We start from the raw sequence: 26762 nt of genomic DNA on the forward strand, positions 1-26762 counted from the left end.
ACCTCACAACAAATCAGTGATGTAATTAGCTAAGTTACTATGTGATCTTTCTGCAAGAAGCTCCACTTATATGTGAAAGATCATGGAACTGAAAAGATTACTTTCCATCTTTATCCATTAGTGTGATAGTTTCCAAGTATGTTAATGTATGTACTCAGATGTATTTGTCTACAGTGAGCAAAAGAATGAAGTGCAGCCTTCTGATTGTTATGTGGTCTGTAGATATGTAATCATGGAAACTTTAAAATTACAAGTATTTTGTGTTTTCTTACTCTTTGCATCTCCCATTTGCAGGAACTTGGGGAGTCTAAAAGATTTAATAAGTCTGTGGAAAACTTGTTTTTGTCTCTCACAACACATATTAAAAGTAAGTAGTTTTCACTGTCTTGTCATTCCGGAATAACATAGTCAAATGTTTGAATTTTTGGCCACAGTGTTGCCCAAGAAGTTGTTATAAAAAAAGTCTCACAAGTAGTGGCTGAAGCGATTAATGCCAAGGCTGTGCCAACCCGAAAAATAGTGCAAGAAATCTAATTCTCTTTTGGTATTCTGCCAGTATATTCTCTATGATTTTTCTTTTAACTTATCATGTGTTGAGATGCAGTGTATTTAATTCATTTTAGAGTAATAACTGATTTCTGATCCTCATGTTATCTGGCTGAACCCCAGCTGACCCAGTCAAAGAGTCTGTGATTTAACAGGAGTTTAATATTTTCATTCACTGGCAGTATTCATGAGGACTTCCTTCCCCTTTCTCAGTCTAGTTGTGTGGAATTTTTCAGTGCACATTTCTAGAGGCTCTCCAGTCCTGACAACTCCTGTTCCATTCTGATGCTTTTGGTTCCTTCCATTCTCTTACACAGCCTGCTGTTCCTAGGGATGCAGAATGTGTGCACCTCTAAGGCAAAGTACACTGAGGACAGTCAGCCTCTGTGAGAAACAAATTAAAGGCAGTGGTGACCAGAGGAAAACAACTTCTGAGCTGTAAGAAGATTACAGGGGCTTTCAAATTTGCATGGATTTGAACAAAGGGTAGTATTCTCTTACTAGCTTCTGCTTGCACAGCCCCACATGTGAGATTAGACCTGAACAAGTCTGGCATCAGTGCCTTTCTGCCTTTCTCCCTAACTCTTGTTTTTGCTCTCGTTTGGTCTTTCCTTTAGCTTCTTCCACCCATCTTAAAGACCTATTCTCCTTTAACTATGCAAATTTAATGTTGTGTCTGTGAGAATACATGTTAAAGCTATGCAGAGATGTGGTGACTTGTTCCTAAACAAGTATACATGGTGTAAGACACTGGAACCAGTAATAGTGGCAGCACAGAACTGAATGCAAATTATTTATTCAGCTTTCTGTCAGTTTGAAGCCTGGCCATATCCCAGAGTTATCGGTAAAGACTATAAGGACTGTAGCAAACTAATTTATTAATTCCAAAAGGAAGGTTCTACTCCACTCACATCTTTCTTTTCTCTCTATTTCGAGCCTTATACTGCTACAATTAGCATCTGGAACCCTCTGGAAACTGGTTTAGCTAATTTGAAGGAAAAAACCATTAACCTAGACAAAACACATAGGTACTTTTCTGCTGTTTTAGTGATTTAAATGGGCTCAAGGTAAGATATGTGATGGAATATGTATGACAATGCTGTTTGGTATGTTCAAAAGCCATATCAGGGATGGAGAAGAACAGAGCAGCAGTTGCAGAGGAAGGTGGAAGCAAGTTGTTAACTCAGTTCAGCTATGGGTGAAACCCCACTCAGGTGCTCTCATCCTCAGTTACTGTGGAGCACTTTAATTTGGGAGAAAATAACAGGCTGTTTCAATTATCGAAGTCAGTAACTAAAAAGTATAGGAAGCCTTACAGAGAGAAAGACTTGGGTTTCTTGACTTAAGAAAGCTTTTTCAGACAGTATGGCCTCTCAAATGAAAGCTGGTACTGTGCTGATAAATGTTTTTGATCACGAGTGTCTGAAGTTAGTACTCTGTGTCTTATCTAGATAAGTGTCCTGGTTTGCAGAGGTATTTAATACACCCAGCTCTTGTGTATTGCAGTAAATAAACCTGGGGAACCTCGTTCTGCCTCTGACTCTCTCACTGGAGCCAGTGTGTGTGCGTGTCTGAGAGCAGTGAGAATGAGGGATCAGCGTGTGCAGCACAAAGCTGCCATTGTACAGTCTGCTCCTTTATGCTGCTACCTCCTGTTCCAGTGTGGCTTGGCAGCAAGAGGAGATTATAATCCAATGGTGGCCATTTGGTGAATGTAAAATGAATTGCTGGTTGTAGTTTTATTTGCAGTGAAAAACTGCCCTTGGCACAAGAGAGAGTGTCAGTCTTACTGATATTTGGGTAGAGAAGCCAAAAGAGGAGTAGATATGACAACTGAACATTTGTGTTTTCTCACACAATAACCTGTTCTGTAACCTGTTCCTTGTAAGAGTGTGTGAGGCAAGGCTGGTGTTTCTGCCTCTACTGTTGGTCAAGCTACTCAGATTGTATCTATTCCATTAGAACTCTCAATTCCAGTCTCTTTTATGATCTCTGATTTCACTGTGTATGTTAAAAACCTGGTTTCATTTACAGAGATGGCTTAATTGAGCCTCCCTTTGAATAGGTCACATGGTGTTTTAATGGTGTACACAGAGTACAGTAAACATCTGAGTACTGATTGCTAAGAACAAAACTAACCCAGAGTGTCTTTAAAAATCACACTTGAGTGCCATTGTTTTTGAATACCATAATGTTGCATTGTCTGCTGTCTGAGGTTCCTCCGCAGAGGTTCATGTTGTGAGAGAAGTGTTTATTTCTTCTGTATGAATTAAACATATGATAGCTATTTCATGCGCTACTTATAAATTTTTAATTCTTCATGAGAGTCTATCTGGGATTGACAACAAAGTATCTGCAGTTAAGCCTTCTCATATTCAACTTCAGAAATCATGGATGAGTGCTGCCCTTTCTTTTAAGTGAAATCCTGAGTGTACACTGAGGAATAAGAAGTGAAAAGTAGGGCATTAAATGTTCAGTTGTCCTATAGATTTATTTACCAATAAAGTACATGTTGCTGAAGTGTTAATTCAACAAGGTGCTTAAGAATGGATATAAGCTTATCCATATGAGTAATGTTATTGAAGTCAATGAGAGCTAGTCAGGTTCTTAAAATTATGTGGTTTGGGACCAGAGTATGTAATATGCCTCCTTTTGTCTGTGTTTTGGATACATTTCTAAATGTTTTCCAACAAGATCTTCTTTTTACTTTTCATTGTCATGATGCTTTATGTTGTTATACTGATTTTACTTTTATCCTGAATCAAACCACTTTACAAATCAAATTATACATAGGGACTGTAGTAGCTGCTTCTGAGAGGAAACACTCTTTGATGGCTTACAATTCCTTGCAGCAGCTATAATAATAGGCAGCAAGAAGTATAATTTCCAGTTGAAACAGCATGAAAGATTTAGGCAGGCAAAATATAATTATATACAATATGAAAATCACTTGTCTTCCCATCTGTTTCTTACTCTTAGGAGATCAATGCTGAAGGTGCAGGATGACAGTTTGACAGCTACAGAATTAGCCTATAAGTCTATAGGATTGCTTGCAAAGTTCGTTATAGTGACTTTTCTCTTTATTTTCGCTTCAGAAATATCAAAGTCCCAGAATGATATGGCTGACAGATGTGTCCTAACCACAGATTATGGGAAGAATGTGGAAAGAAGAAAGCAAAGAAGGAGCCAGTCTGACACTGCAATCAACATTACAAGCAGGGTATCCATATTATTGTACACAGTGTCTAACTGTAAGAGCTGTTTCAGAGTGAAATATATTTGTGAGAGCATTCATGTGCACAATGGAGTTTTGCTTTTATTTTATGAACAGCACGTAGCTGATGTTCACTGGCAGTGGTCAGAACTCTGATTTTTCACAAGGTTTTTGATAGATTCTGCAGAATTGATGTCAGCCCAGAGTTGAAGTGTTAGACTGTGATTTTTATGAAGGGAGGGAAGGATGGCGAGGATGGGGCATCTTGCTGTCAGGTGCTCACAGATTCTCTTGAGGTTCAATTGATACCTTCTCTGTGTGATTGTTGGGCTGCAGGGAGGTGCTCTCTCTTGTTTTCTTCCTGCCCCTTTTGCTGCTGAACAGGATGAACTATGACCATCCCAAACCCATCCTGATGTTTTCTGAGCATTTTTTAACTTGGCAGGGAGAAAGCATTGCTGTTAGTTGCTAAGCAATTTCCCTTTTCCTTTTGCTTTGGTTACAGTCTCTAGCTTTCAGTTTTCTTGGGAAGTCTGAGGAAAATCCAGTCATCTGTTTTCCTAAAATTTGTGCAGGGCTGAAAATGATCTCACATTTCTGCTTTAGAGTTACACTGAAGATTTTGTTTAGTACACTTCCAGCTCTCAAGTGACTGAACTTTGTCCATACTGTTTTCCACATTGTGGGTACTTACTGAATTGCCTTGTTCATCTGAATGCATTCAGTGTGGTTTGCTAAGTGCCTGGATCAGATGCTGAGAAAAGCCCTTGCTTTGGGCCAGACCTTGTGGCACACATTGCTCACAGCTCCTTTGTGCACTTTTTCACTTTCCTCAGAAGTGTTAGGTGTTGATAAACGGAAGAGACAGGATGTTCAATTGCATGGACTGGGCAGTTTGAATTGGCCAGGCAAGGTCTGAGAACTCTGTGAAATTAGTTCTGGTATTTTTGCATGCAATTAAACTATCAATAGAATTGGCAACAATGATTGGTTACCTAAGTGCTACTTTCATTGTGGCAAGCCACACTTTGGTGGTTAACTTTATTCCACAGGCAGAGCACTGCTCTTCTAAAGCATTGAAAAACATCCCAATTGGAGACAATGTGAATTCAAACTACGCTTCATTGCATGCTGGTCACAAACAATATGGCACGTTTAAAAGATGGATATGGGTTCTTTGGCTTCAGAAATGAATTAGAAGGAGAATCCAAGTTATTTGTGTGGGCTTTCAATTGCCTGTTTAACAATTTAGGACTTAATTCCACACTTTGCATTGCAGGTTTTGAAAAATAGATTTCAACATTTGTGTGCCAGAGCACTATTTCTCTGAGTCATTTGAACCAATTGGACTATATTTAAGCTGGAATTTTAGCTTTGCTAGAATTATTGTTGTCTTTTTTCTTAAATGTCCTTCAACTTTGTTTTCCTTTAGGAAGGATGGCTGTTTACATCCTTACTAGAAGTGTGCCTTAAGTTATGGGACAGAACCTGTTTCGAATTAGACTTGCAAAACAGCTAATTATATTTATAAGAAAATATCATGTTGAAATCCTGTTATGGTTTCCACCCTAGAAAGAACTTTCATTTTCAGAGAATGATTCAGAACAGTGTTTTTTTTCCCCCCTAGAAACTGTTTTTCTCTAAGGAATGACTGAAGTAGTAACTGTAACCACAAGTTTGAATGTGCAGTGTTTAAGACTGAGGCACTACTTAAGCCTCAAGACCACTCTCTGTTTCTTAAGTAAGTTTTCTAAATTTGTGATATGTGCAGAGCTTGATTCCTTCAGATTGAAGTTGAAAGATTATACTTAACTCTCAGTATTAGTGAAGAAACCAAATCCAATGGCAAGAAATACCAGTGAGTGTAAAATCTGGATTTTGAGGGCCTCTCATCATCAGAATCTCTAAGTTTATTAAGGGAAGTGCAGTTATCCCTGCCTCACTGGGGGAGCAAGCAGGCATGTGCCACGTTTGGGAGCTGTTTGTGGTGCATTGGTAGCTGTGGGATACCTCTGCTGTGGCAACAGAAGCAGACAGATCTGGGCTGGGCGTGTGTGACCTGCTGCTGAGTTTAGCACTGGTAGCTGTGCTGCCTAGTCAGTCTCTCTGTGTTCTGTACTACACAATAGCAAAGTCTTTCTGATCCAAGTAGAAGCTAAAATTCTGTAGTATTCTGAAGTAAAATTCTGTATATAGTAGTTTGTTTCGGTTAGCAAATGAAATTGGTTGTGTTTTAGGTTTTATAAAGCAGAAGACAGTTTCTCTGCTAGGAAATACTATTTTGGGTTTGCTTGGGATTTTTTTTGAGACTATTCTGAATGTGTTTTCTGTATGTTTCCCTTTCACATGGCAACTTAATTCTTGCATCTGTTCCTAAGGCAAGGCACTTAATAGACATCACAATTTCTGTGTGTTATATTAACAGCAGACTGGTTAGGATTTTGCACATCTTGTTTTTTTCAGAAGTAATCTCACTGTATTATCTCATCTCTTGTCCTCATTCTGTTGTGCTTTCTGCTGACTATGCAGGAGGGATTCTCTCACATTTCCACTTCCTTTCTGCAAATAAGTCCTAATCCTTTCTATTGATTCAGTCACATTATATTCTTTTTAGTCTTTCAGGTAATCTGTTACACAGCTTCTTAAAATAAATTATTTTCTTAGATCTTAACCATGTAAAAATTCTTACTGTACTTTTTTCCTATCCACTGAGGTGTCAACATACTTTTCATAGATTGTATTATCCCCAGGAAGTGGTGTGCCAGAAACACCAATATTTTGAGCATATTTCTAGCCCTATGTATTTGTATTTTGACACTTCATTCTATTAGCCATTTTTCTTGGTAACAGAGGTGGCTGAAGATAAATCTCAAGGAGTTTTGACTGTTATATATATATATAACTCTCTCAGAAATTATCAGGGTTTTCATGGGGAAATTGGAAAGGTGAATGGACTTAGTCAAAGCAAAGTCAAGAACACCTTGGAAATTTCAACCTTTTTCTATAAACAAAGCTCAATAGGAACTTGTCAGTCTGTTTCTGTTTTCAAATCTCTTTTAACTGAAGTTCATTCTTGCATAGGTAAATATGGGCATGTGTCATGCATATTGCAAAATACAGTTCTTAATTTCCTGGAGGCAAGATTTTATTTTCTTCCAAAATTACTGTTTTCTTAAGGCCTAATAAGGACTTTTATAACTATATTGCTACTTTTAGTGTGTTAATATAATGAGTGTATCACTAACTGGGTTGAGATAGTTATAAATCAACATTTAAATTAAGTTACTACATTATCTTGGAAGGTATGCCACCTGGATGACCTTAATCAGAGTCAGTTGTAGACATTTACTGATTTTTGTTCTGATAGCATTCTTGAATCAGGGCATTTTTCTTACAGTGAAAAAACCCCCAAAATTACTCTGAATTTCTTACAGATGAAAAGTACACCCAGTCTGCAACAGCTCATCACTGGGGCCCAAGATGACAGTGCAACTCAGAGCAAAAGCAGTTGGAAGGAGGAAGACATGACAACCAGTCCCACAAGTGATACAGTATTCTGTGATGGCAGAAAACATGTAAGTTAAAGGTGAAACACACCAGAAGAGGTGTTTAAAGGGAACAGATATAAGAGCTTGTGCAGAATGTTGGTGCATTTTGGATGATATTACGAAATGAAGGAAGAATTGCACTTGAGTTTCTATCTGATGAAAGACTAGTGCCTTTGGCACAGTCTTCATAGTAACACTGTGAACTTTTTGAAGCATAAGGCAAATTAATAATGGATAATTGATGGATATATCATCCACTGATAATGAATAATTGATAGAGCAGCTTCTTCTGAATTTTGCAAATGCAGCTAGCATTCTTGCCATTTGATTATTAGGGTTGGGATTATGAATGTGATACTTTCTCACCCAGTATCTGGCTTTTTCTCTTCAAGCTTCATTTAACCGGAAGGGTTTTGTAAGTCTGCAAGAACTGTGGTATTAGAAATGTCAGTGGAAATTCAAATGTCAGAATGCCAGTGAATGAAAAGGAAACTGACAGTGATGGAAGCCAGGGGAACAGTTCATAGGTTTAGGGGATGACATTGAATCATCCTCTGGATGGCATTTTGAATACTGCAAATGAGAGAGAAGGAAGCTGGTTATAAATTAATTCAGCACATGCTTTAAAGCCTCTGTGATTAACTGTGGAAGCTAATTTCTATCTATTAGTGATGAGGTTAGGCAAGGTGAAGTATCCAAAGAATTCATGACTGATCTTATGAAGAAGAGAACTAGAATAACTTAGGGAATCAAAATTAAACCAGGCTGCTCACTTGACAGAGAAGTAGAAACACACACAGGGACCTTGGTGCTCTCTCACAGTTGATTACACCATGGAGTCTGAGGTGTTCAGCTGACAAATGGAAAATAGTTTTGTATTATATTTGTGATTCCAATGACAACCATTTGAGGTGGGCTGTAGAAAGCTGAGGCTTAAAACGGAAATACTTTCTACTATCTTGTAAAGTGGAGGTCAAATTCCATTAGATTTCTCTTTATGGGTAATTGTTAGATATTGAAGGCCACTTAATAAAAAATATGTCTTCCAGAACATCAGATGGCATTGCTTCCAGTCATGCCAGCAGAAATACAATGTGTTAAATCCCTGCTCACTGAGCCAAAAGCGGTGGTTTCCACATAGGATGTATGGGATGCCTGATCAGGTGGGAGACACATGTAGTGATATTCAGTCCAAACATCATTAACCATAACTCCTATCCAGCCTTCCTAAATAAATAGGGTGTTCCGTGGAATAAATACGAGGAACTTTCACAGAACTTTGTTTTAGGACACATGAGCTTAGGACAAAACTGTTTGCATTCCTTTGCTGTAAAGGATTTTGGTGGAAAATATGCATTTTTTGGTCTAGTGAATAAAAATGTTAATGAATGAAAATGCAGAGCTGAACAAAGCTGCAAGTCAGATGGATTACACTGATACACTTCTTGTGGAGGGAGCAAGATTATTTGCAACAAGCATCAGGTCAAAACAGTCCTTGCATTTCTTTTGACTTCCTCAGTAAGCACTCTTACCCTTCTTTTGACATGTGTGTGTGTTGCTTAGAGCTTAAAAGAGAGAGCAGATAGCCTCTTTAATAAATCCATTGGTGTGAACTGAATATTTGGCATGCTGCACAAAGGAAGAAAAGCATCTCCACGGAAGAGAGATATGGTCTTGCAAACACTGCTTTGCACACTGCTGGGTTGTGCAATGCAGAACTCCTTGGTTAGCCAGTCCTGTGTGGGTTGGTGTTTATTTTCAGGGGGAGGAGTGATCTAACACAGATATCTTGGCAATCTAGGGCAGAGTTGCTGAGAGACTGATCACAACAGTGCAGCCTTCGTGACAAATGCTGTAAAAAGCTTCTAGGGCTCACCTCAAAGAATATCATTATGAATGAATAGAGATCAAACTGTTCTGAGTTGGTAATTTTTTACAGCAAAGGCAAGATAGCAGCATACGGTTACATGTCTGGGCTGGACCCACAAATGATTGATCTCTTCCTTCTTTGCTGTGTCCTGCCTTCTGTAAATGCTAGAAACAAGTGCTCTTTATATGTGTGGATGGATCATATATAAATCATCCAAACCTTTGCCCCAAAGGTGGAAGTAAATGAACAGAGAACAAAGTGGCTGTGTTGAACTAGGGAGCATCATCTTTATGCACCCACATACAGCAACTGGAAGTATTCATATTTTAATCTCTCCTGAATAGTCTAAAATGCAAAGTACATAATTTTTATATAGAATTGGGGCATCTTGTAAAGTATTTACTGTATGTGCAGGCCACTTTGGTATTTCCTCTAGTACATGGTAGAACCAAATGTCTTGGTAGTGTACCCCACTATAAGCTATGTATTAAAAGCAGGCTTCTGATTCAATGAGTTTGTTTTTAGATTCCAGAGGGTTTTTTCACTCCCTTTCAGACACTTAACCCATTTTTCGCATGGAAAGCAATGTAGCAGTTTTATATGAAAACAGTTTCTAGATCCAGAAGTTACTTAAAGCATTTTCTCAGCCTAGAAAGTTTACTGAAGCAGTCATGATTTTCAGGGATGTTATGGAAGCAATTGAATGTTTTCTACAGATTGTCCTAAATTTCATGATTTGCAGTAGCTTTACAGTGATGTCTGTAAAGATACTGACTGTTGAGGGAAAGAAATGTTTTGTCCTGTTTGATCCGAAGCTGCTTTTACCAGACATTTGTCTTTTCTTAGGGGAGTTTGTATAGTCTTAGCAGCACTTGCACTGAGTCTGGAAATTTTGGCAAAGCTAACATCACAGGAGAAATAGAGTTTGCCTTAAAGTACAACTTCAAGGCTTGCATCTTGGAGGTTTGCATCAAGGGATGCAAGAACCTGGCTTATGGAGAAGAGAAGAAGAAAAAGTGTAACCCGTAAGTATTTCTGTAAAGGAAAAGAAACATAAGGATAATATTCTGTTTTTTACAATAATTATATGTGTTCTGAGTGAAATGGATTTTGATGCATGATTGTATGCCATACTGGCACCTTCAGAACATCCAACATACACACCAACCCCTTTGCACACATACACACTGCAAGACAAATAGTTTTTATTCCGTTATGACCATTTTCTGCTTGGAATTCTTTCCCTGCCTGTGAACAGGCAGTTGGGTATGTGTGTTGCTGGTTAGTACCTTTGGGCCTCAGGAATGGCTGTTCAGTTTTAGTTTTGAAGTTGTGGCTGAAACATGAGTGAAACATGAGATGTCCTGTTTTTAATTCATCTGCTGACCCATTGTGGGTCACTGAATGGCTGCTGTACTACTTGGGTGTTTCCATCTTCTGTGATAAAAGCAAAAATTTCAACTGCTACAGCATATTTTAAAGTCTAAAGCTGTTTAATAACTATGTACCACTGTAAGAGGAGGAAGTAAATATTACTGTGCAGAAAATTTTGGTTGTATTATTAAGCCATGGTGGCTTCTCTGTTTATCACTAGAGTCTTCTCTGACCATGCAGTAACCACTGATAGAAAATCACCAGGTAGAATCCCTAACTACCTGTTCTTGCCCCTACTGTTTCACCATGTTTGAGCATCTGATTGCCCACATTGGAATTGTGGCCTTGCAGCCACTGTCACCTAGAAGGATGATGGATTTTGTGCAAATCTTGCTGAGAATATTCATAAAGACAAGCTTGGTGATGGGCAGTGCCTTGCTGGAAGAGCAGGCTGTGGAGAAGGGCTGTTTTGGGAGTACTTCAGAAGTGGGTCAAGGTTCTCTAAGTCCCCTGGTAATTAAGCCAGGCAAAGTTGCAGGAAGCCTGAAAGGCAATGTGGGAAGTGCTGTATAGTAAACATTATGTTCTCTATGGGTATATTTATATATTTCTGTTGGTTTCCAAGCCAACTGAAAAAGTACAGCACACTTATTTGACATGCTTGCTGAAAAGCAGACTTTTAATTGATGTTTAAAACCTGATTAATTATTTAGCTTATTTGCTGGTTTGAAGTCTGGCTGGCTATATTTTAATTAAAATGATATGGGCTCATAGAACAAGAAGCTAAATCTTCTAGTACCTGCATATTTTAAAAATTAGCTTTACCTGTGGATCAGTTTGGAAAAAACAGAGAGTATGTGTAAGTTCTGCACTGATGATATGAGATACAGCTGATTTTATTTACCCAGTATGTTATTCAAGAGGCTGTTTTAAGATTCGTTTAAATCATAATATCTGAAATATGTATAAGTACAGCTTTAAAATGCTTTGTATTATGTAAACAGCCACTCCTTTCCCTGACAAACTGGAAGCACTCACTATTGCTGAAATTCTTTACTTTTGAAGCCATAATACAAGTACAGCCCACTGAATTGATATTAAGGGGAGTATTTAAGTATTAGCATTCACTTGACCTACACTTGAGAAACTTTAGGCATGAATCATTGGTGCTTGATTATTGATCCAACTTAGCTTCCAGAAATTTTTTTGGCTGATTTTTCTTCAATCAATGTTAGGGCAATTTTGAGCCCTTTAGGCCATCTCCCATTTTCACTCTGGTAGCTGTTAGTATAATTAGCATTTGTAAGACTTATGAGTTATTCTGTATTATTTACCTGATGTTGTGAAGATGAGATTTTCTTCATGAATGCTGGGGGACAAGTAGCAGTGACTCTAAAGTTGATTTAGTTTAGTTTTTTTTTCTTTAAACACTTAATATGCTGTTTGTTTTCATCATAAAGCTGTCACTACAGCTGACAAGGTGACTTCTTTAGGGGGCTGTTTGATCAGAGGCTGAGGGTATGACAAAAGGATTCCTAATCCATTCCCAAGTACAATGGAATTGAAACACATTAACTGAATGGTACACAAGCATCCTTATAGCCTATCTGTTTTTATTAAGAAAATATATAAATCATATTTTGCCATTTTATTGCTTAGGAGCTTACAAAGTCAATAAAGTTGTTTAAGAATTAAGAGAAATCTCCTCACATCTAATTGTTTTTTTCATTTGAACCTCCCTGCCCATTCTGATCACTTTCTATGTATCTTTTATCTCCAAGGTATGTGAAGGTTTATTTACTTCCTGATAACTCTCCTCAGAGTAAGAGGAAGACAGCTGTTAAAAAGAGCACAGTGAATCCAGAGTTTGATGAGACTCTGAAGGTATGGTTTCCATGCTGCTAAGTGTGCTTTTCCGTGGTACAATTCTGCAAGTTCTGAACTGACCTCATGGGGCAAATTTAGGAGTCACTGCAAAGAATAATTTTTAAAATTATGTTTTTTCAGTCTTTTCAGTTGCTTTTGGAGCTGCAACAGTAAATTGGAAACTCTTAGAGTGGTTTGCTTTTGTCCAAGAAAGTACCTTTAGTGAATATTATTGCTCTGATTTACCATCTGGCAAAAGCAAAGTGTTCTTTCATAGATTTTCCCTGTACGCTCAGAAACTGGGTGTATTGCAGAACAGTTGGAATTTTACACAAATATCCCTTTCAAGTGATACCCCTTTGGTCAGTGTCACTGGAAGTGTCTCTGTACAGCTAACTGTGTGCCATCTGAAATCCACCATCTCTAAAAGTGTCAGCTTCCTTTTCCCTCTGCAGTTGATGCTAGGCATTTCTATGTACTGTCTAATTGCAAACATTAATAATCCCAGCAGAGAAGAGTAGTTATGATTTCACTCCTTAATGCCTTTCAGTATTGCTTTTTGTATCCTTGTTAGAATTGTGTATAGGAAACAAGAGTCATTATTCTTACATTTCACAGACACTTCATTAAATATGAAGCTGCATACTGCCAGCTGGGAGAGCCTGCATTAGTTTGGTTGATCTCAGCTTTCCCAGCTTCACCTCTGTACTCAGATCACTGCAAACAATTTTTGTGTGTGGGTGCTTTTACAAGCTGCAGTAGGACATAAGATTGAGTTTTTTCAGTAATGTATTGTCTTAGAAGAGATATGATGCAATGTTACTGAAGAGGCAAACTTATGTTGCTTCTTGAACTACACAAAAGTTTGTATTACCTCCAGCTCTTGGTGTGTGAGAACATCAAGAATCAATAACGGGTGAAACAAGCAAAAGGTTTGTAAAGATCATAGTTCAAGTTTGATAATAACATAAAAGGAATTTTGTAATGTATGTGATTCTTATACAGCCAAAGCCTCTCTATAGGGTTTAAGTTGGCAGAAAAAAAATGGCCAGAAGTTGAAATCACTGGTTGTAATTTTATAGTCGTTTTTCAATGCCAGTCATGCAGAAGTGATTAAAGGAGAGTGAGAGCCATGCCTGAGCTGGCTGCATAAACTCCAAAGGTGTTTACTTAGAAATATTTAGAGAGAGTTTAATTATTAGTTTATCCAGAGCAGCAAAAATGTTCAAAAGTGCAAAGTACTACTGCAGATGAACTCCATCATGACACTGAGATCCAGCTGGGTGGGATTCAGGTTAAGGTAGCTGCATGTGGGAGAGCTGTGTAAGTGCTCTTGGGAGTCACTGGAGCCAGGGTGACTCAGGATGATCAGCCACAGAGCCCACACCCAGCTTGTGATTCAGCAGCCTAAATATGGGTACTGATTTCCTTGCCTGTGCCATTGCCTCCAGCTTTCTGTGCTGGGCACCTGTGGGCTGGGTTTGCCAGTCTCAGGGGGTGTATTAGATACCCAGCAATGTCTCAAAGGGCTCCAACTGTGTTTGGAGAGTGGATCAAGGCTTTAATTAGTCATCAACTGAATTACTTCCTTGCCCCTGCTCTCTGCATTAAGTAGGTGTCCACTGACCAGAATGGGAATTTAAGAACTATCATTAGGAGTCTTCTTGAACTGGTCTCCAGAGCAGCCATATTCTGGAGTGTAAACAGAAATATATATAAATATATACACACACACACACGTATATATACACACGTATATAAACAAAACACACAAAAAACCCCAAAAACTAAGCAAACAAAACAAAAAAAAAAACCAAACAACCCCCAACGCCCCCCCCCAACCAAAACATAAAAAAGCAAACCTCAAAACCCTAGCAAAAATGGTCAGGAGTTCTTTAATGTTTTGAATTTATAATCCAAAACTTTAGCAAGGCAGGTCAAGGTATTCCTGGAATGTTGTTTCCTATTTGAATGAGCATTATTCAGCATGTATAATATATTACCAGTTGGGGTTTTTTTCAGCTTGCAAAGCACACTCAGATAACATGGTTCTGTCTGCATCCAGAGGCTTTCAGTCATGCTGAGGCTGGGCTTCCTGGGAGCAGGTGATGAGTGTGGGCCTGCATTCATCCTGTGCATTGCTCTGTAAATGCTGTTTATCTTTCTAGTACAAGATAGAATGCTCCCAGCTGAGAAGTCGGCAACTTCAGATCTCTGTGTGGCATGCAGGAGCTCTCAAATACAGGGTGTTTTTGGGGGAAGTGGTGATTCCCCTGGCAGCATGGAACTTTGAAGAGGAGTCAATGCAGTTTGACTGGTACCCACTCCAACCCAAGGTGACTCTAAGTTTTTGTGTTTAATTGTACCTTAAGAGCAAGGTGTAGTGAAAGCCATGAGAGAGATCACCCTTATGAGATCATTGAGGGCAAAATGCTGTCAGTCCAGCCCATGAGCAAGATGTGTTGGAAACACAAATAAGATGTGAGAATGATTGCAGTAATGCAGATTTCTGTATGTCCCTTTCTTCAGCTTGAGAAGCCTGAAGATGATCTTATCCAGTACAGCGGTGAGCTCCTCGTGTCTGTAAGGCTGTCGGTACCAGCCCAGTATCAAAAGCTCCAGTTTGAAGGTATAAAATGTTTTGGCATACACAAGTGCTTAACAGTTGCTCTTAGTGATCTTAGAGGTCTTTTCCAACATATATGATTCTATGAATTCCTTGGCTAGAGAAGAATTGAGATCAATGAAGGACTGGCAAAGTGTCCTTGTAATATTCCTTTATGTTTTTTGTTTTTTTAACAGCTACAGTAAATGGTGCATTGTGGTATTTTATTTCTTAGATTATTTTAAATCAAAACATTTTCAAGCTTTGTATATTTGTTCTCTTTAATGCCAACAAAAGTTGTGCATTATAATGGCAGCAGTATGATGCATCCAGCTGTTTTCCAAACTTGTGCCTGTCATGATGTCACCAGTAGAGGTAAAACAGCAGTTCTGCTGTCCAAGGCAGAGATTGGACAATTTGAGGGAAATTTGGAAGGGACGTATCTGCAAGGATACCAGACCAGCACCCTTGGGTTCCTCCAGTCTCATTTTAGGGAGATTTTCACCTGAAAGATGTTAGGTTCAAAACATATAGTCAGGATTCAGTTTCTAGTAATGAAAACTTGTAAGGTACACTAAGTATTGCTGTAGTATGTCAGAGCAGGCACCTGCTGGTGGAGTGAAATAAACACTTCTGGAGGGAGGGATAGGAAAACCTCCTTTTCTTTACCTCCCTAGACCATAGTGAGAGGTACAGACATTCAGGTGCTCTCTGTGTCAGGGCAACAGCAGCAGCAGGTAGAGACTAATAGGAAGCTCTAATTAACTGTTTTGGTTTTTTTGTTCCCTTTTCTTTTCCAAATGACTCCAAAGTTACCAAATCTGTATCTTCTGTTTTTCTTCCCTGTGCATGCCTGTGTTTTGGGTCTCTGCTCTGTGCCTTGAGCTGAGTGGAGCAGTATCACACTATGAGTTTGGCTTTCTCTCCTGCTTCTGACTGTTCCAGAAAAATGCTTCTGTGTGTACTGCCCTGTGTTTGCTTTTCAAAAACACAACAGAAAGCTTTGTCTTTGGAATAGGGATCACAAAGCAGCCTGCTGCTCATGGCTTGGTTTGCTTTGTGTGTGAATCATTCACTGTACAAACATTCAAATCTTTGAAATGTTCCTAGTCCAGCCTTATGACTCCTTATCTCAGTAGTGCCACTTAGGCATTCCCCTACTTGCTTTTAGCAGCATCTTAAGCTATGAGCTGAACTAACTGGGCATTTCATGTGATAAGTGCTCCTTTTTCAGGAAACAAAGACCAAGGAGTTCTCAACTGCCAGCTTCAGGTTATGGTATTTGGGGCCAAGAACTTGCCTGTGCTGAGATCTGCTGGAATGCCAAACTCCTTTGTTAAAGGGTATGTCTGAGACCTAACACTTCAAATAGAGACTGTCACATGTGGTCCATGCAAATGTGTTCTGTGCATATTAAAATGTTTTCAGCAGGAGACTGGCATGGGAGTGTGTCATTGCCCACACTCTTAATCAGACTTCCTAGTAATGGTGACATTTGGTTGTCTGCAGAACAGCAGCAGTTTGCAGGGTAGTGTTGGGTCCCTCCTGTCCTTTTGGTCCTGAATTTTGGATTTGAATTAAGTCATTAGATATAGAGTTCACTAGTTTAAGTATGTGCTCTTAGGGGAGCAGAAAAAAGGGTGCAAATACAGAGGGTGTTGTCACAGTTTCAGCTGTGCCTTTGCAGAATGAAGTATAGCTCTGGATACACTGAACTTTTTTATCGTCTTCATTCTTGATGTTTTGAAAGAGAAGGAACTGAATTTTTCTTCAGTGTGCTGAGTAGCTTGTATGTGGGATTGTTTTACTTCCTTGCTGACAGGCATCAGATGTCACTGGAAGGATGATATTGGGGGTAAACTTACATCTCCTAAAACCATTTCATCTGTTGTGGCACCCACCTTTGGTGAAATGGGTGAGCATTTCATTTCCTGAAAGGGAGATTTCAGGCACTATTGAGTAGCAGCATGTGGAGCAAAGACTCCTTCAGCAGTCAGTGACAGAGTCAAAGCAGATTACGAGAGTTTTATTTGCACCTGCACTAAAGGCTGGTTGGAAAAGGTGCAGATCTCAAAATAAACACAAGAGCACCATGTTCTACCTTGCACTAAGGCTGAAGGGTTTTGCTCTATAAGGCAAATCAAAGGGCTCTTGTTGCTTTTCAAAAATGTTCTGTTTTCTGGCTGAGAAATCAGTAGCCTAACTTTTTTGGGGGGGAAGTTGTCTTATCCTTCCAGACCAAGCAGAGGTAAAGCAAAAGTCTCCTGTCCTGAAGAAAGAAACCTGTCCACAGTGGAAACACTTGTTTGTCTTTGATGGTGTGACTCCAGGTCAACTACAGCAATCATGTCTACACCTGACTGTCTGGCACAAGTCAAATTTCAGTGCAAGTGATCAATTCTTAGGAGGAGCCAGGCTTGGTGCAAGTAAGTTTTTTATCACTGGAAGGTAATTTGGGGAAAAGTGCATTTATTTTCCATCCCAAGAAGTAATAATTATGCTGTGCTATTTATTACCTGCTATCATGTGCCTACACAGGCAGTCCCAGCAACTGGGGACTGTCCTAAGCAACATGCAGTCATGCAAGAGCTGATGCATGTGCCTCTGTTCAGGTCTGTGCAGGTTCAAGGTTCTCAGTGGAAATTTTCAGGATAGCCATTTGTTAGAATGGTGATTTTTTAAGGGTCAGAGCCATGCAAAGACAAGCACAGAAATGATGTGGCTGTAACTCACACAGAGCTCTACATATTTTTAGAGACTTATTCCTTTTATTATTTTCTAAGAATTGGCTTATTTTAAAGAACTTTTCATCAAAAGGAAGCAGGATAACTAATCATTTCATAGACTCCAACTTTGCTTATGTCTGTGTTTATTATTTTATATCTGCAAATCAGTCCAATCAATGAAATACAGGAGGTGAAACTTGCTCCAAAGGGGCTGTTGGAAGTTTGAAGTTTTGGGCTCTGCTCTAACATAAGAGTGAGTTTTCTTTCTCAGGTCTGAGCAATTCCTGAGAAACCTTGTGCTCACTGAATTGGGCCCTGTTTCACTCATAGTTGAGCAGGGAAGTGTCTCTTGAAGGCTGCCCAAAAGTCTCCCATTCTTGTAGGTTTTAGTATTTGAGAGGAAAGGGTCAAATTTTGTTTTGGTATCAGCATGCAGTTTACAGAAGTATTATCACTAGTGATAGCTCAATGTCATGCAGGCTTCCTCATGAACTTTTTTTTTGCTTATTCTAGCCAGTGTTTGCCTTTCTGCTAGAGCAGGGACTATCTGCTTGTAAGTGATCCAAGTCCTAAAGCTGGAATGAACTGGAGCAGGAGGCTTAGTGCCATTCTGCTATTCTGAGCATGCACACTTTCTCTTCTGCTTTTAGTCATGCAGCCAAAATTTTTTTCTTTGCTGCAGGTTGCACTCTTCAGAGAGTGATCCCAGTTTAACATGATGTAAATAATAGTTCAAAAGTATAAATACCATTTATTGCAATTTGTGTCTTAGGAGCTACAGAACAGCTGAAAATATTAGAATGTACAAGTGGGTGAAAGGGTTGGCCAGAAGTTGGGTACAGCCAAGTGATAAGTAACTCTGATCTTTCCTTTTGCTTTCTTGCAGAGGAATTCTTTGGCTCTATGGACCTTCCTTCTCAGGGAGTGCTCCAATGGCAGGAAGTGCTCTACAACCCAAACATGTGGATGGACTTCCCACTTGTACTGCATTCAAATAAGGAAAACTTTAAATCATGAGAGATTATCACACAACACCTTTCCCATGTCCAATGTTTTAAACTGAAATGGTACACACACTTCATGTCTGGGAAAGGTACACTGCAACAGCACCCATTCCAGTTTTTTTGGGAATACAATTATGTATTTGAACATAATGTGGCATTCTGAATGTTTTATTTCTTCAAAAGTTAAGGCTTTAGCGTGTCTCTAGCTGGAGTGTAAGGATAATATTGTTTCTTCAGGAGTGACACCCTCAGTTTAGATGCATTGTGCTGACAAAGCAATAGGAACAGGCAATTGCAGCTTTCCATATGCAGGCCTAGCAGAACTGTTACTATTTAATTTAAATCGCAGGTAGGGCTGCTTCAGAGAAAATAACCGTTACAACAATAAAGTTAACATTATTTCACTCTTACATTGATGTTTTAGCCACAGAATTCAAAACCAGCTTATCTTTGTCTGCTTGCTGCAAATGGGTGATGCTAATGCCTCTGAGCTTCAGCATTATCTACACTGCCACTTTATTTCATGTGACCTTAAAAAGCTTTGGCCTGTGGCCATGTCTCTCAAATGTGTGCTGTATCATGGCGCTTAGAAAGTTAAATGTACAAATTCTCTGTCAGCGGCAGGGTGGGACTACAGCCAGTGGAATAAGGGTGGGTCTAACAAGTTCCTTCTTATCAGCTGCCCCTGTAAGACAGAAGAAGTAACAGCCCTGATCCATAGAGTGTACAGCACATGACAAAAGCTTAGCTAAGTTTATAATTTCTTCATGTAGACAACTCTAACTACTGCTGCTGTGTTATACTTTTAGTCCTTACTGCAAGTTATTCCCCTTTCTTCCTTTGTAGGTCAGTGTGGCTTTGAAGGATTTGAGATTTAAAGACAGAGGGACTCATAAGCTAATCTCAGGAACTAAAAGAGCAATTCAAAATACACCCCACACAAGAAACACTTCACTCCATGGCCTTTGTTACTTTGCAGATCTTTTATTTATGGTTGCTGCTGCAAATAAAAAAAAAAAACCCCACACAAGATTCAACTCAAGTATAACGCAGCATAGATATTGTAAATGAAGAGGTGACAACGTACTGTATCTCACTTTCTAACAGATTTTCAAGGAAAAAAGGGGAGAGTGGGGGAAGGATGGTCACAGAAATGCTCTCTACTAGAGAGAATACAACTGTGATATAAACAAGTAGTCCCTTCATCTTTGGAGTCTGAAACTTTAAATCAAACATTTAAAAAAATTAGAAAATTTGTTAGAAAAATAGGTGCAGTAAAATTGTATATATTGGATCATGTGTACATATAACAGTTTTCATTAAGTAAAAAAATGATCTTTACAAATAATGCTTTATAGTAAATAATCAGTTGCACTGTATCAGACTACAGTCTTGTTTAGGCATTTTTACAGATGCAAGTCTTATTAAATCTGAAAAGTAACAAAATATACAGAGCAAAACTATTTCCCTTTAACTAGTACTGCAATTCACATATTGCATGTTTTATATATATATATAAATACTACACACTATAACTGATTGTAATGAAGCTGGAATGCAAACACAGTGGTGTCTTAGATTCCAGGAGTATTTGCTACTTGTTACATGAAGAAGGTATCAGTGTCCCTATGCCACTTCTGAGCCATCACTGCACAATTTTTCCAGTTGAGAACAGCAACTAGAAAATATCTAATTTCTACACAAAGTAGTTCTGAGGTGTTGTCAGTTCTTTTGTGTGGGGGGGCAGGGGAAGGGGAAATATGGGTATCAATACCAAGGAAAAAACAGGATCTACAAGCCCCTGTGCATGGATGTACAATACACAAACAGGTACTGGCAAATCCTGAGTTCCACAACCTGTTTTCTCAGCTGTTACACTTTACACTGTAGCTAATAATACAAAGACATATGGCACAAAATTCACCCACAGATGCTTATCTTTTAGACCAGGCTGAATCCAGCACCTGCACAGGACACACATCTTTAAATAGAAGCATGGCCTGTTAAAATTTGTCTTGCTTAAAGAGAGATGTGACATAAGGCCTTTTGGCACTAAGCAAAGGCATGAGCAAGTTACCAGGATCTGTGGTACAAGAAGTTTGAAACTATATCAAATTTCACAGCAGGTTCAGAATAAAAGGGAGATTCGAACACCTCTGAGTTTAGAGAACATTGGTTAAGTGTCATGCAGTGACACCTCCTCAGGGAAAAAAAAAAAACAAACCAAAAAACCAATACAACAAAAACCCCAAAACAAGAACACAGCATTAAGATCTGCCTTTCCCACAGTCCTGTCTTCCTCTTACAAGCATCTTTACATTGCCTCAAACTCATCGATTCTCTGCTTGGTGTTGCCTTGCCGGATCTGCCGCAGCGTCTTGTACTTGTCCCGTCCCTGGCGCATGTTCTCCGAGTGGATGATGTCGTTTTGGGTCATCTTGTTGTTGTGCCGAGCCTGGGCCAGCTCATCTGTCAGTGCCTGCAATAGGAAGAACAGTAAATACAGGTTACCTGTGAGAAGCTCTCTGCTCCTGTCAGTCATGATTTTGGGGAGAGCTGACAGTTGTTAATGCCTGGAGAGAGCAGTGACATGGATATGACCCAGGCTCTCCAAAAACATTGTGGATGATTTAAGCAATCTCAAAGCTTGAGCTATGAGAATAATCTTTATATACCTTGCCTTTACTTCAAACTATAGGCACCGTAAACAAAGAGAAAGTGTCATGCTTTGTGTGTTTAACCAAGTGGTTAAAGGAGCTGTTGTCCAGGATGACTGTTTCAGTTGCAAGCAGTGCCTTACCCTCAGCTGGCTCTGCACTCGTGCGTTCTTCTCTGCCTCGGTAATGCGCGACTCCTCGTTGCGGTCGTTCCTGATGCCCTCGCTGGAGAACTCGGCGCTGTAGGCTGAGTACTCAGAGCCCTCGTCTTGCAAGTTGTCGTGAACGTGGTAATTCACTGGCTCATAGACAGGGGGTGGGGGTGGAGGTGGAGCAGTCATTACCAGGTGTAATTCCTCCTTGGTCTTTACCAGATCCTCTTGTGCTTCCCTGGCCTTTGGGAAAAGAGTGAAAAGTATTTTAAATGCATTTCTTGCTTTAAGACAGCTTAATGAACACTTAAATGCTCATCTTCCTATTTTTTTAAAACTACAATGAAAAGCAAGAGAGAATTAAGTGTCTGCAGCTGATCCTACTCTACTATTAGAGAACTTTTTTTTTTTTTTTTTTTTTTTTTTTGCTAGGGATGCTATCATCATCAGCCAATGTGTCATGTGCAGGGGGTCTGAACAAAAAATAATCTTTGAATAAAACAGCCCAGGACAAAGTTCTATGGAAAGCTACAGTTATCATCATTCTGTTCTCCATTTGAAGAGCTGTGGGCTGAAGACACAAGTTCAACAGAGTAAGAATCTGGGAATCTAATTTGGCATTTTTAGTGCAATTACACACCAGGCAGTTACCTTGCCTGCTGCTGCAGTGGTTCTGCCCTCCCATGTGTCTTACAGTGTGCTGGGAGCACCAGCACACTGAGGCTTGTGTGGTTTGTCTTTGGTTTTAGTGCAGCAGTTTATTAAACTCTCCTGCTCCAGGTACCAGGGAGCCACTGACAACAGCACACGCTCCTCAAAACAGATACCTGCAGTGTGGCTGCATTTGAAACATCTTCTCTTGACTCATGTAATATTTTCAGACATTACATTATGGAGTACATGCATCATTAATTCATGTGCTCCTTCCTCTCCAAGGCTCCAAGACAATGATCACATTTTTAGGTTTTTACACAGGCTTTCATTCTGAGTTTTGACTGAAGGGTTGTTGGAAGAAAGGTGTTTTTGCAGATGTATTGCACATAGATCACAAGTTTGGCCCTTTTCACTGCAGTATGCCTCTAAAGGTTTGAGAAGTCATACCAGGCTAAGTACCACAGTATGCTCTGCTTGAGCACAGAACTTTAGAGCAGCTTGTAAAGCAGATACTCACTCTGATTTGCCACTCTTCAACCTCACTCTCTTTACGCTTCCTTGCCTCTTCAAGAAGTGCTATCTTGGCTGTGTACTCAGCAAGCTCTGTAGCCTGTTGAAAAATAAAATGGGAATTATAAGGACTCTAAAAATAAACACTAACTCAACCAAAGAAACAAACACAATTAAAAATACTGTTAACTCTAATAGAGACTGAAAAGGAAACTAAGAACTAGATTTCTTATGATAGAAATCAGTGCCACAATGATGGTCAAGTACTTCACTGGACTGTTTTTCCCTGGACATGATGCTTTGCCTTACTCAAGGGCACAATAACATGCCTGTGTATCTTGTTCTCAAAATAACTGGGTCTTACCAGCTGTTCCTGGCTCTTTATCTGGTCCATAGTCTGTCTCTCCAGCTCTTCCTTGGCCTGCAGAGCTGCCAACCGGTCAGCTTCCAGGCGTTCTGCCTCCTCCTGGGCCCGTTTCCTCTCCTCCTCCAGCTGAATGGCTCTTTGGATCTGATCTGACAGCTCTGCAAAGAGACACATCAATGTGGTTAGTCCTCAAGTCTGGTCAAAGCTAAGGAACTTCAGTCTTGGGTAATTGCAGAAGTCATGACAAGACTTTACTCCAGCTGGCAATACTCCCTTCACTGTGCTCCTCGAAGTAATTATTTGCACAATACACCAAGTAACTGAATTCAGAAGAAATCAGATGCACACTGTAATTACATCTTCTGCAAGATGCTTGCACTGAAGTCTGTAACATTGACATGACTCTGCTGCCCTTAATTGACAGTGTGCTGCACGGACCAGATGTTGCTGCCTCCAATGTGTTCTTCTGCATTGAAACAGAAGCTTCCATTTCACTGGAAAGATTTGTTCCCAAAGTACTTTTTCTGTCAGGAGTTAGTAAAAAGTACTTGAGGGCTGAACTCTTGCTCACTGCTGGAAGAGGCTGTGCTACTTAAATCCTCCTGGCAACAGGGGAAAACAGAGCTCCTACCCTTTGATTCCCAAATAAAATTGGCAGATTTTTTGCTTCTTTCATACTTTGGATGCACATTTGTACATTTAGCTGTATAGGCAGACATTAATAAGTCTTGCCAAGTGATCCCAGTGTCACCAAATTGAGGCAAGCATGGGCAGCAACCCATACAACCCCTCTATGGGGCACAATATGTGTGTGGCATGGTCAGCCAGACAAGTACTTTACCTTTCTCTGCTTTCTGAGTCTTCACTTCATACTCTTGTAGCCTCACCAGCAGCTCTTCCTTCTCCCTCAGCATTTGCTCTTTCTCCCTCTCAATTGTCTCTCTTTTCCTCTTTTCATCTTCCAGTTGTTTCCTGTTAGAAACACATTTCATGCTGTAAGCTCACTTTCAGACCCAAGCTACTGCCAGACAAGAAAGCTGCCTGGGAATCTCTCCAGGCAGCTCAATGGGAAAGTGACTGCCACGAAACAGGAGCCAGAAGACAGAAATAGGCCATTTCATCATCTCTTCAGAATTTTTGCTCAGTTTTACATACCCCATTTCATAAAAGCATTTGTATTTTTTTTTTTTTGGTTGCCACAGAAATTTACAACACCCAATAGCTGCTAGACACAGAGAGGAAAAACAGGACTTGTACAGCAAGGCAGCGGAGGTTAACTTTGTTACTTCTACCATATGGAAAGCCAAGAAGGTGTTAAACAGCAGCACTGAGGGAATGGAGACAAACAATCCACAAGTTCAGGAGAAAAGCAGCATTTTTTCTTGAATCATAAGCAGCCTGCTGCCAGTGGTAGAATTACTATTCCTTTTTCCTTGCCTGTAAGAGACCTCCCAGTTCCTTCTGTCGTTACAGTGTACACATATGTGCCCCTGTGAAGGCTCCCAGCCATCCCATGGCCCAGCACATAAATCAGATGCCAACCCTCAAGAGTCAGGAAAACCCTCCTCTAGGTGCACATCACCACACCAGAGCCTGCTGTGCCTTTACTTGCACATTTCCTTGCAGCTCTTGAGGCAGCAGCCAGGACAGCTGACTCTGTGGGCACAAGCAGGGAGAATAACACAGTCCCACTGCAGGACACCCCAAGTCCCTGCCCATACTCCAGAGCTCCAGGGCCACACATACTCCCCCTGAGCCTGGGATGGCTCAGAGCCTCTCCCACATTACTGACTCCTGCCCAGGGGATACAGCTGCTTGCTGAGCCCTGGCCCTTCAGTGTCATTTCTTTCTGCCATGCCATCAGCTGTCTGTATCCAAGCCCACCTCTCCAGTTCTTTCTGGTGCTTCTCCTCCCGGGCCTGGGCTTTCATCTGCTGCACCTCGATGGTGTCGGGCTTCCTGCGCCGCATGTACAGCTCATGGTTGCCCATGCAGAGCTGCAGGATCCTCTTGTTAATTCTCAGACGAGGGGCATAAAACACAAAGTCCTAGGAGAGAGACACCACAGTCAGTTTCTTCCAAACACTCTTTCTCTTCTCCCAGCTAACAGCAGACAGAACGTCTTGCCACTAATTTAATTTTAATCCAGACATACATGCAAGGCCATTTCAACACACCAGCAGGGACTGCAAATATAATCTAAAACCAAAACTATTGTAATTTATATTCTCCATTTAAAATCTAGATAGAATTGACAAGTTACTCTTCTAGAAAAAGCATTTTTTAGACAAAATCCCAGATAAATGAAGTCTCTTTTAAATGGAGATTATTAAATGTTGCAGAAGGTTCTGGGTTGGCAGGTAAACATCTGGGCAACAGACCTCTAATTTGTAGTTTTGTGACTGAAAGAAAAGCACAAGCTACAAATGCAACTTTGTAGAATTTCTTGATCTATCTGGATCAACATTCAAGGCCCCACATGTGTTTTTTCAGAGAAAAACACCTATCAATATACTTCTTTTCCACTCCATGGTATCTCCTAGTTAAGTGACCTAGGCTGTCACAAGCATCAAGTGAAAACTCATTTTTTTGACCACCAACCACATGGGTTATTTGGAATATCCCATTGCAGGCAGTAATGAAACACAAGATACTCTAAAATTTCTGGTTTGGTAAAAAGGACATTCCCAATTTTTCTTATCGTCTGTATTATAATCAGACCTTTACAGAAGAAAACCAGCTAAGGAAGAGAAAGGGAAGGGCCAAGTTCATTATCACCCTGATGATTTTTCTGAGTCCATATTTACATATTTACAACACAATCTAGCCTCACACAGTGGATAAACATCCTTGTGCCTTTTCTGTATACTACATGGATAGTGGGCAAGCTGCCACATTAGCCCCATAAACCAGTGCCCATTCCTTGCAATTACTCTCTAAAGGATTGCCTCACTGTTAGCAAGAGATGGAACCAGGAATGGAAGCAGTGATCATGCTTTTAATTCCCTCAGCTCAAAAGTACAGCTGTGGCTATCTCTGGGAAAACTAGAAATCATAGTAAGCAATTAAAAGCTCCCAAAATGGAATTGAGATGAATGCTGTCTAAGACTGATTTTCTCTAATGCATTTCACTAATGCACACACTGGCTTCAGAAGAGGCAGCCAGAGCAGTGTGTTGTGCTCTCCCACTCAATCCTGCTGGAGCCAATCTGAGGTGCACAGGTCTGATCCTGATAATTGTGACTGTAAGCCTCTCATCCACCCTCCTACTTCTGACAAGTAATTGTAAAAACAAACAGTTTGTGCACATTGTGATGAACAGGTCCCATGTTGAAGCAAAGCTCATTTACATGGAAGTAAATACTGAAGGCATGGACAGTGCTTGAATTTGTCATTAAAGGCCATAGCAACGGACACAACATTCAAATACAAATAAAAAAGAATCCCTTTCTTTCCTCATCCCCAGCCTACCCCAGATCTCACACAACTGGGAGAATTGCACCTCAATATTTTAAAGATAACATGCTGAATGTCTTGGAGTATATGGGCAGACAAAGCCCAAAAACAAAAAAGCTTAACCTGGGCAAAGTGCCACAGGACTCTGCCCTTTGCATTACTGTCAATTTAAACACAGGCATATCCAGAATCCTCTAAATTAAAAGAGAGCTT

At 40.0% G+C, this 26762-nt stretch overlaps 2 protein-coding genes across 20 annotated transcripts in view; one reads left to right on the forward strand and one right to left on the reverse strand.

Annotated features, from left to right (window-relative positions):
- Nucleotides 1-19583, forward strand: part of SYTL3 (synaptotagmin like 3) — a 34025-nt gene extending 14442 nt beyond the window's left edge. For 18 of the 19 annotated variants that reach the window (XM_079331417.1, XM_079331413.1, XM_079331420.1 and 15 more), the window contains 10 exons: nt 295-367; nt 3642-3766; nt 7195-7335; nt 10025-10203; nt 12334-12436; nt 14587-14754; nt 14948-15047; nt 16258-16366; nt 17244-17449; nt 18636-19583. In XM_079331417.1, coding sequence (XP_079187543.1) covers nt 295-367; nt 3642-3766; nt 7195-7335; nt 10025-10203; nt 12334-12436; nt 14587-14754; nt 14948-15047; nt 16258-16366; nt 17244-17449; nt 18636-18766 — 1335 coding nt within the window. In that variant the 3' untranslated portion in view covers nt 18767-19583. The remainder of the gene's footprint in view (nt 1-294; nt 368-3641; nt 3767-7194; nt 7336-10024; nt 10204-12333; nt 12437-14586; nt 14755-14947; nt 15048-16257; nt 16367-17243; nt 17450-18635) is intronic. The other variant, XM_079331416.1, reaches the window with a different exon arrangement.
- A 671-nt stretch (nt 19584-20254) lies between these two features.
- Nucleotides 20255-26762, reverse strand: part of EZR (ezrin) — a 36373-nt gene continuing 29865 nt past the window's right edge. Inside the window, exons 8-13 of the mRNA XM_079331567.1 lie at nt 24978-25141; nt 23935-24065; nt 23091-23251; nt 22734-22826; nt 21554-21805; nt 20255-21232 (exon numbers count right to left, since the gene is read on the reverse strand). Coding sequence (XP_079187693.1) covers nt 21068-21232; nt 21554-21805; nt 22734-22826; nt 23091-23251; nt 23935-24065; nt 24978-25141 — 966 coding nt within the window. The 3' untranslated portion in view covers nt 20255-21067. The remainder of the gene's footprint in view (nt 21233-21553; nt 21806-22733; nt 22827-23090; nt 23252-23934; nt 24066-24977; nt 25142-26762) is intronic.

This window comes from Erithacus rubecula, assembly GCF_903797595.1.
Source record: "Erithacus rubecula genome assembly, chromosome: 2".
NCBI lineage: Eukaryota > Metazoa > Chordata > Aves > Passeriformes > Muscicapidae > Erithacus > Erithacus rubecula.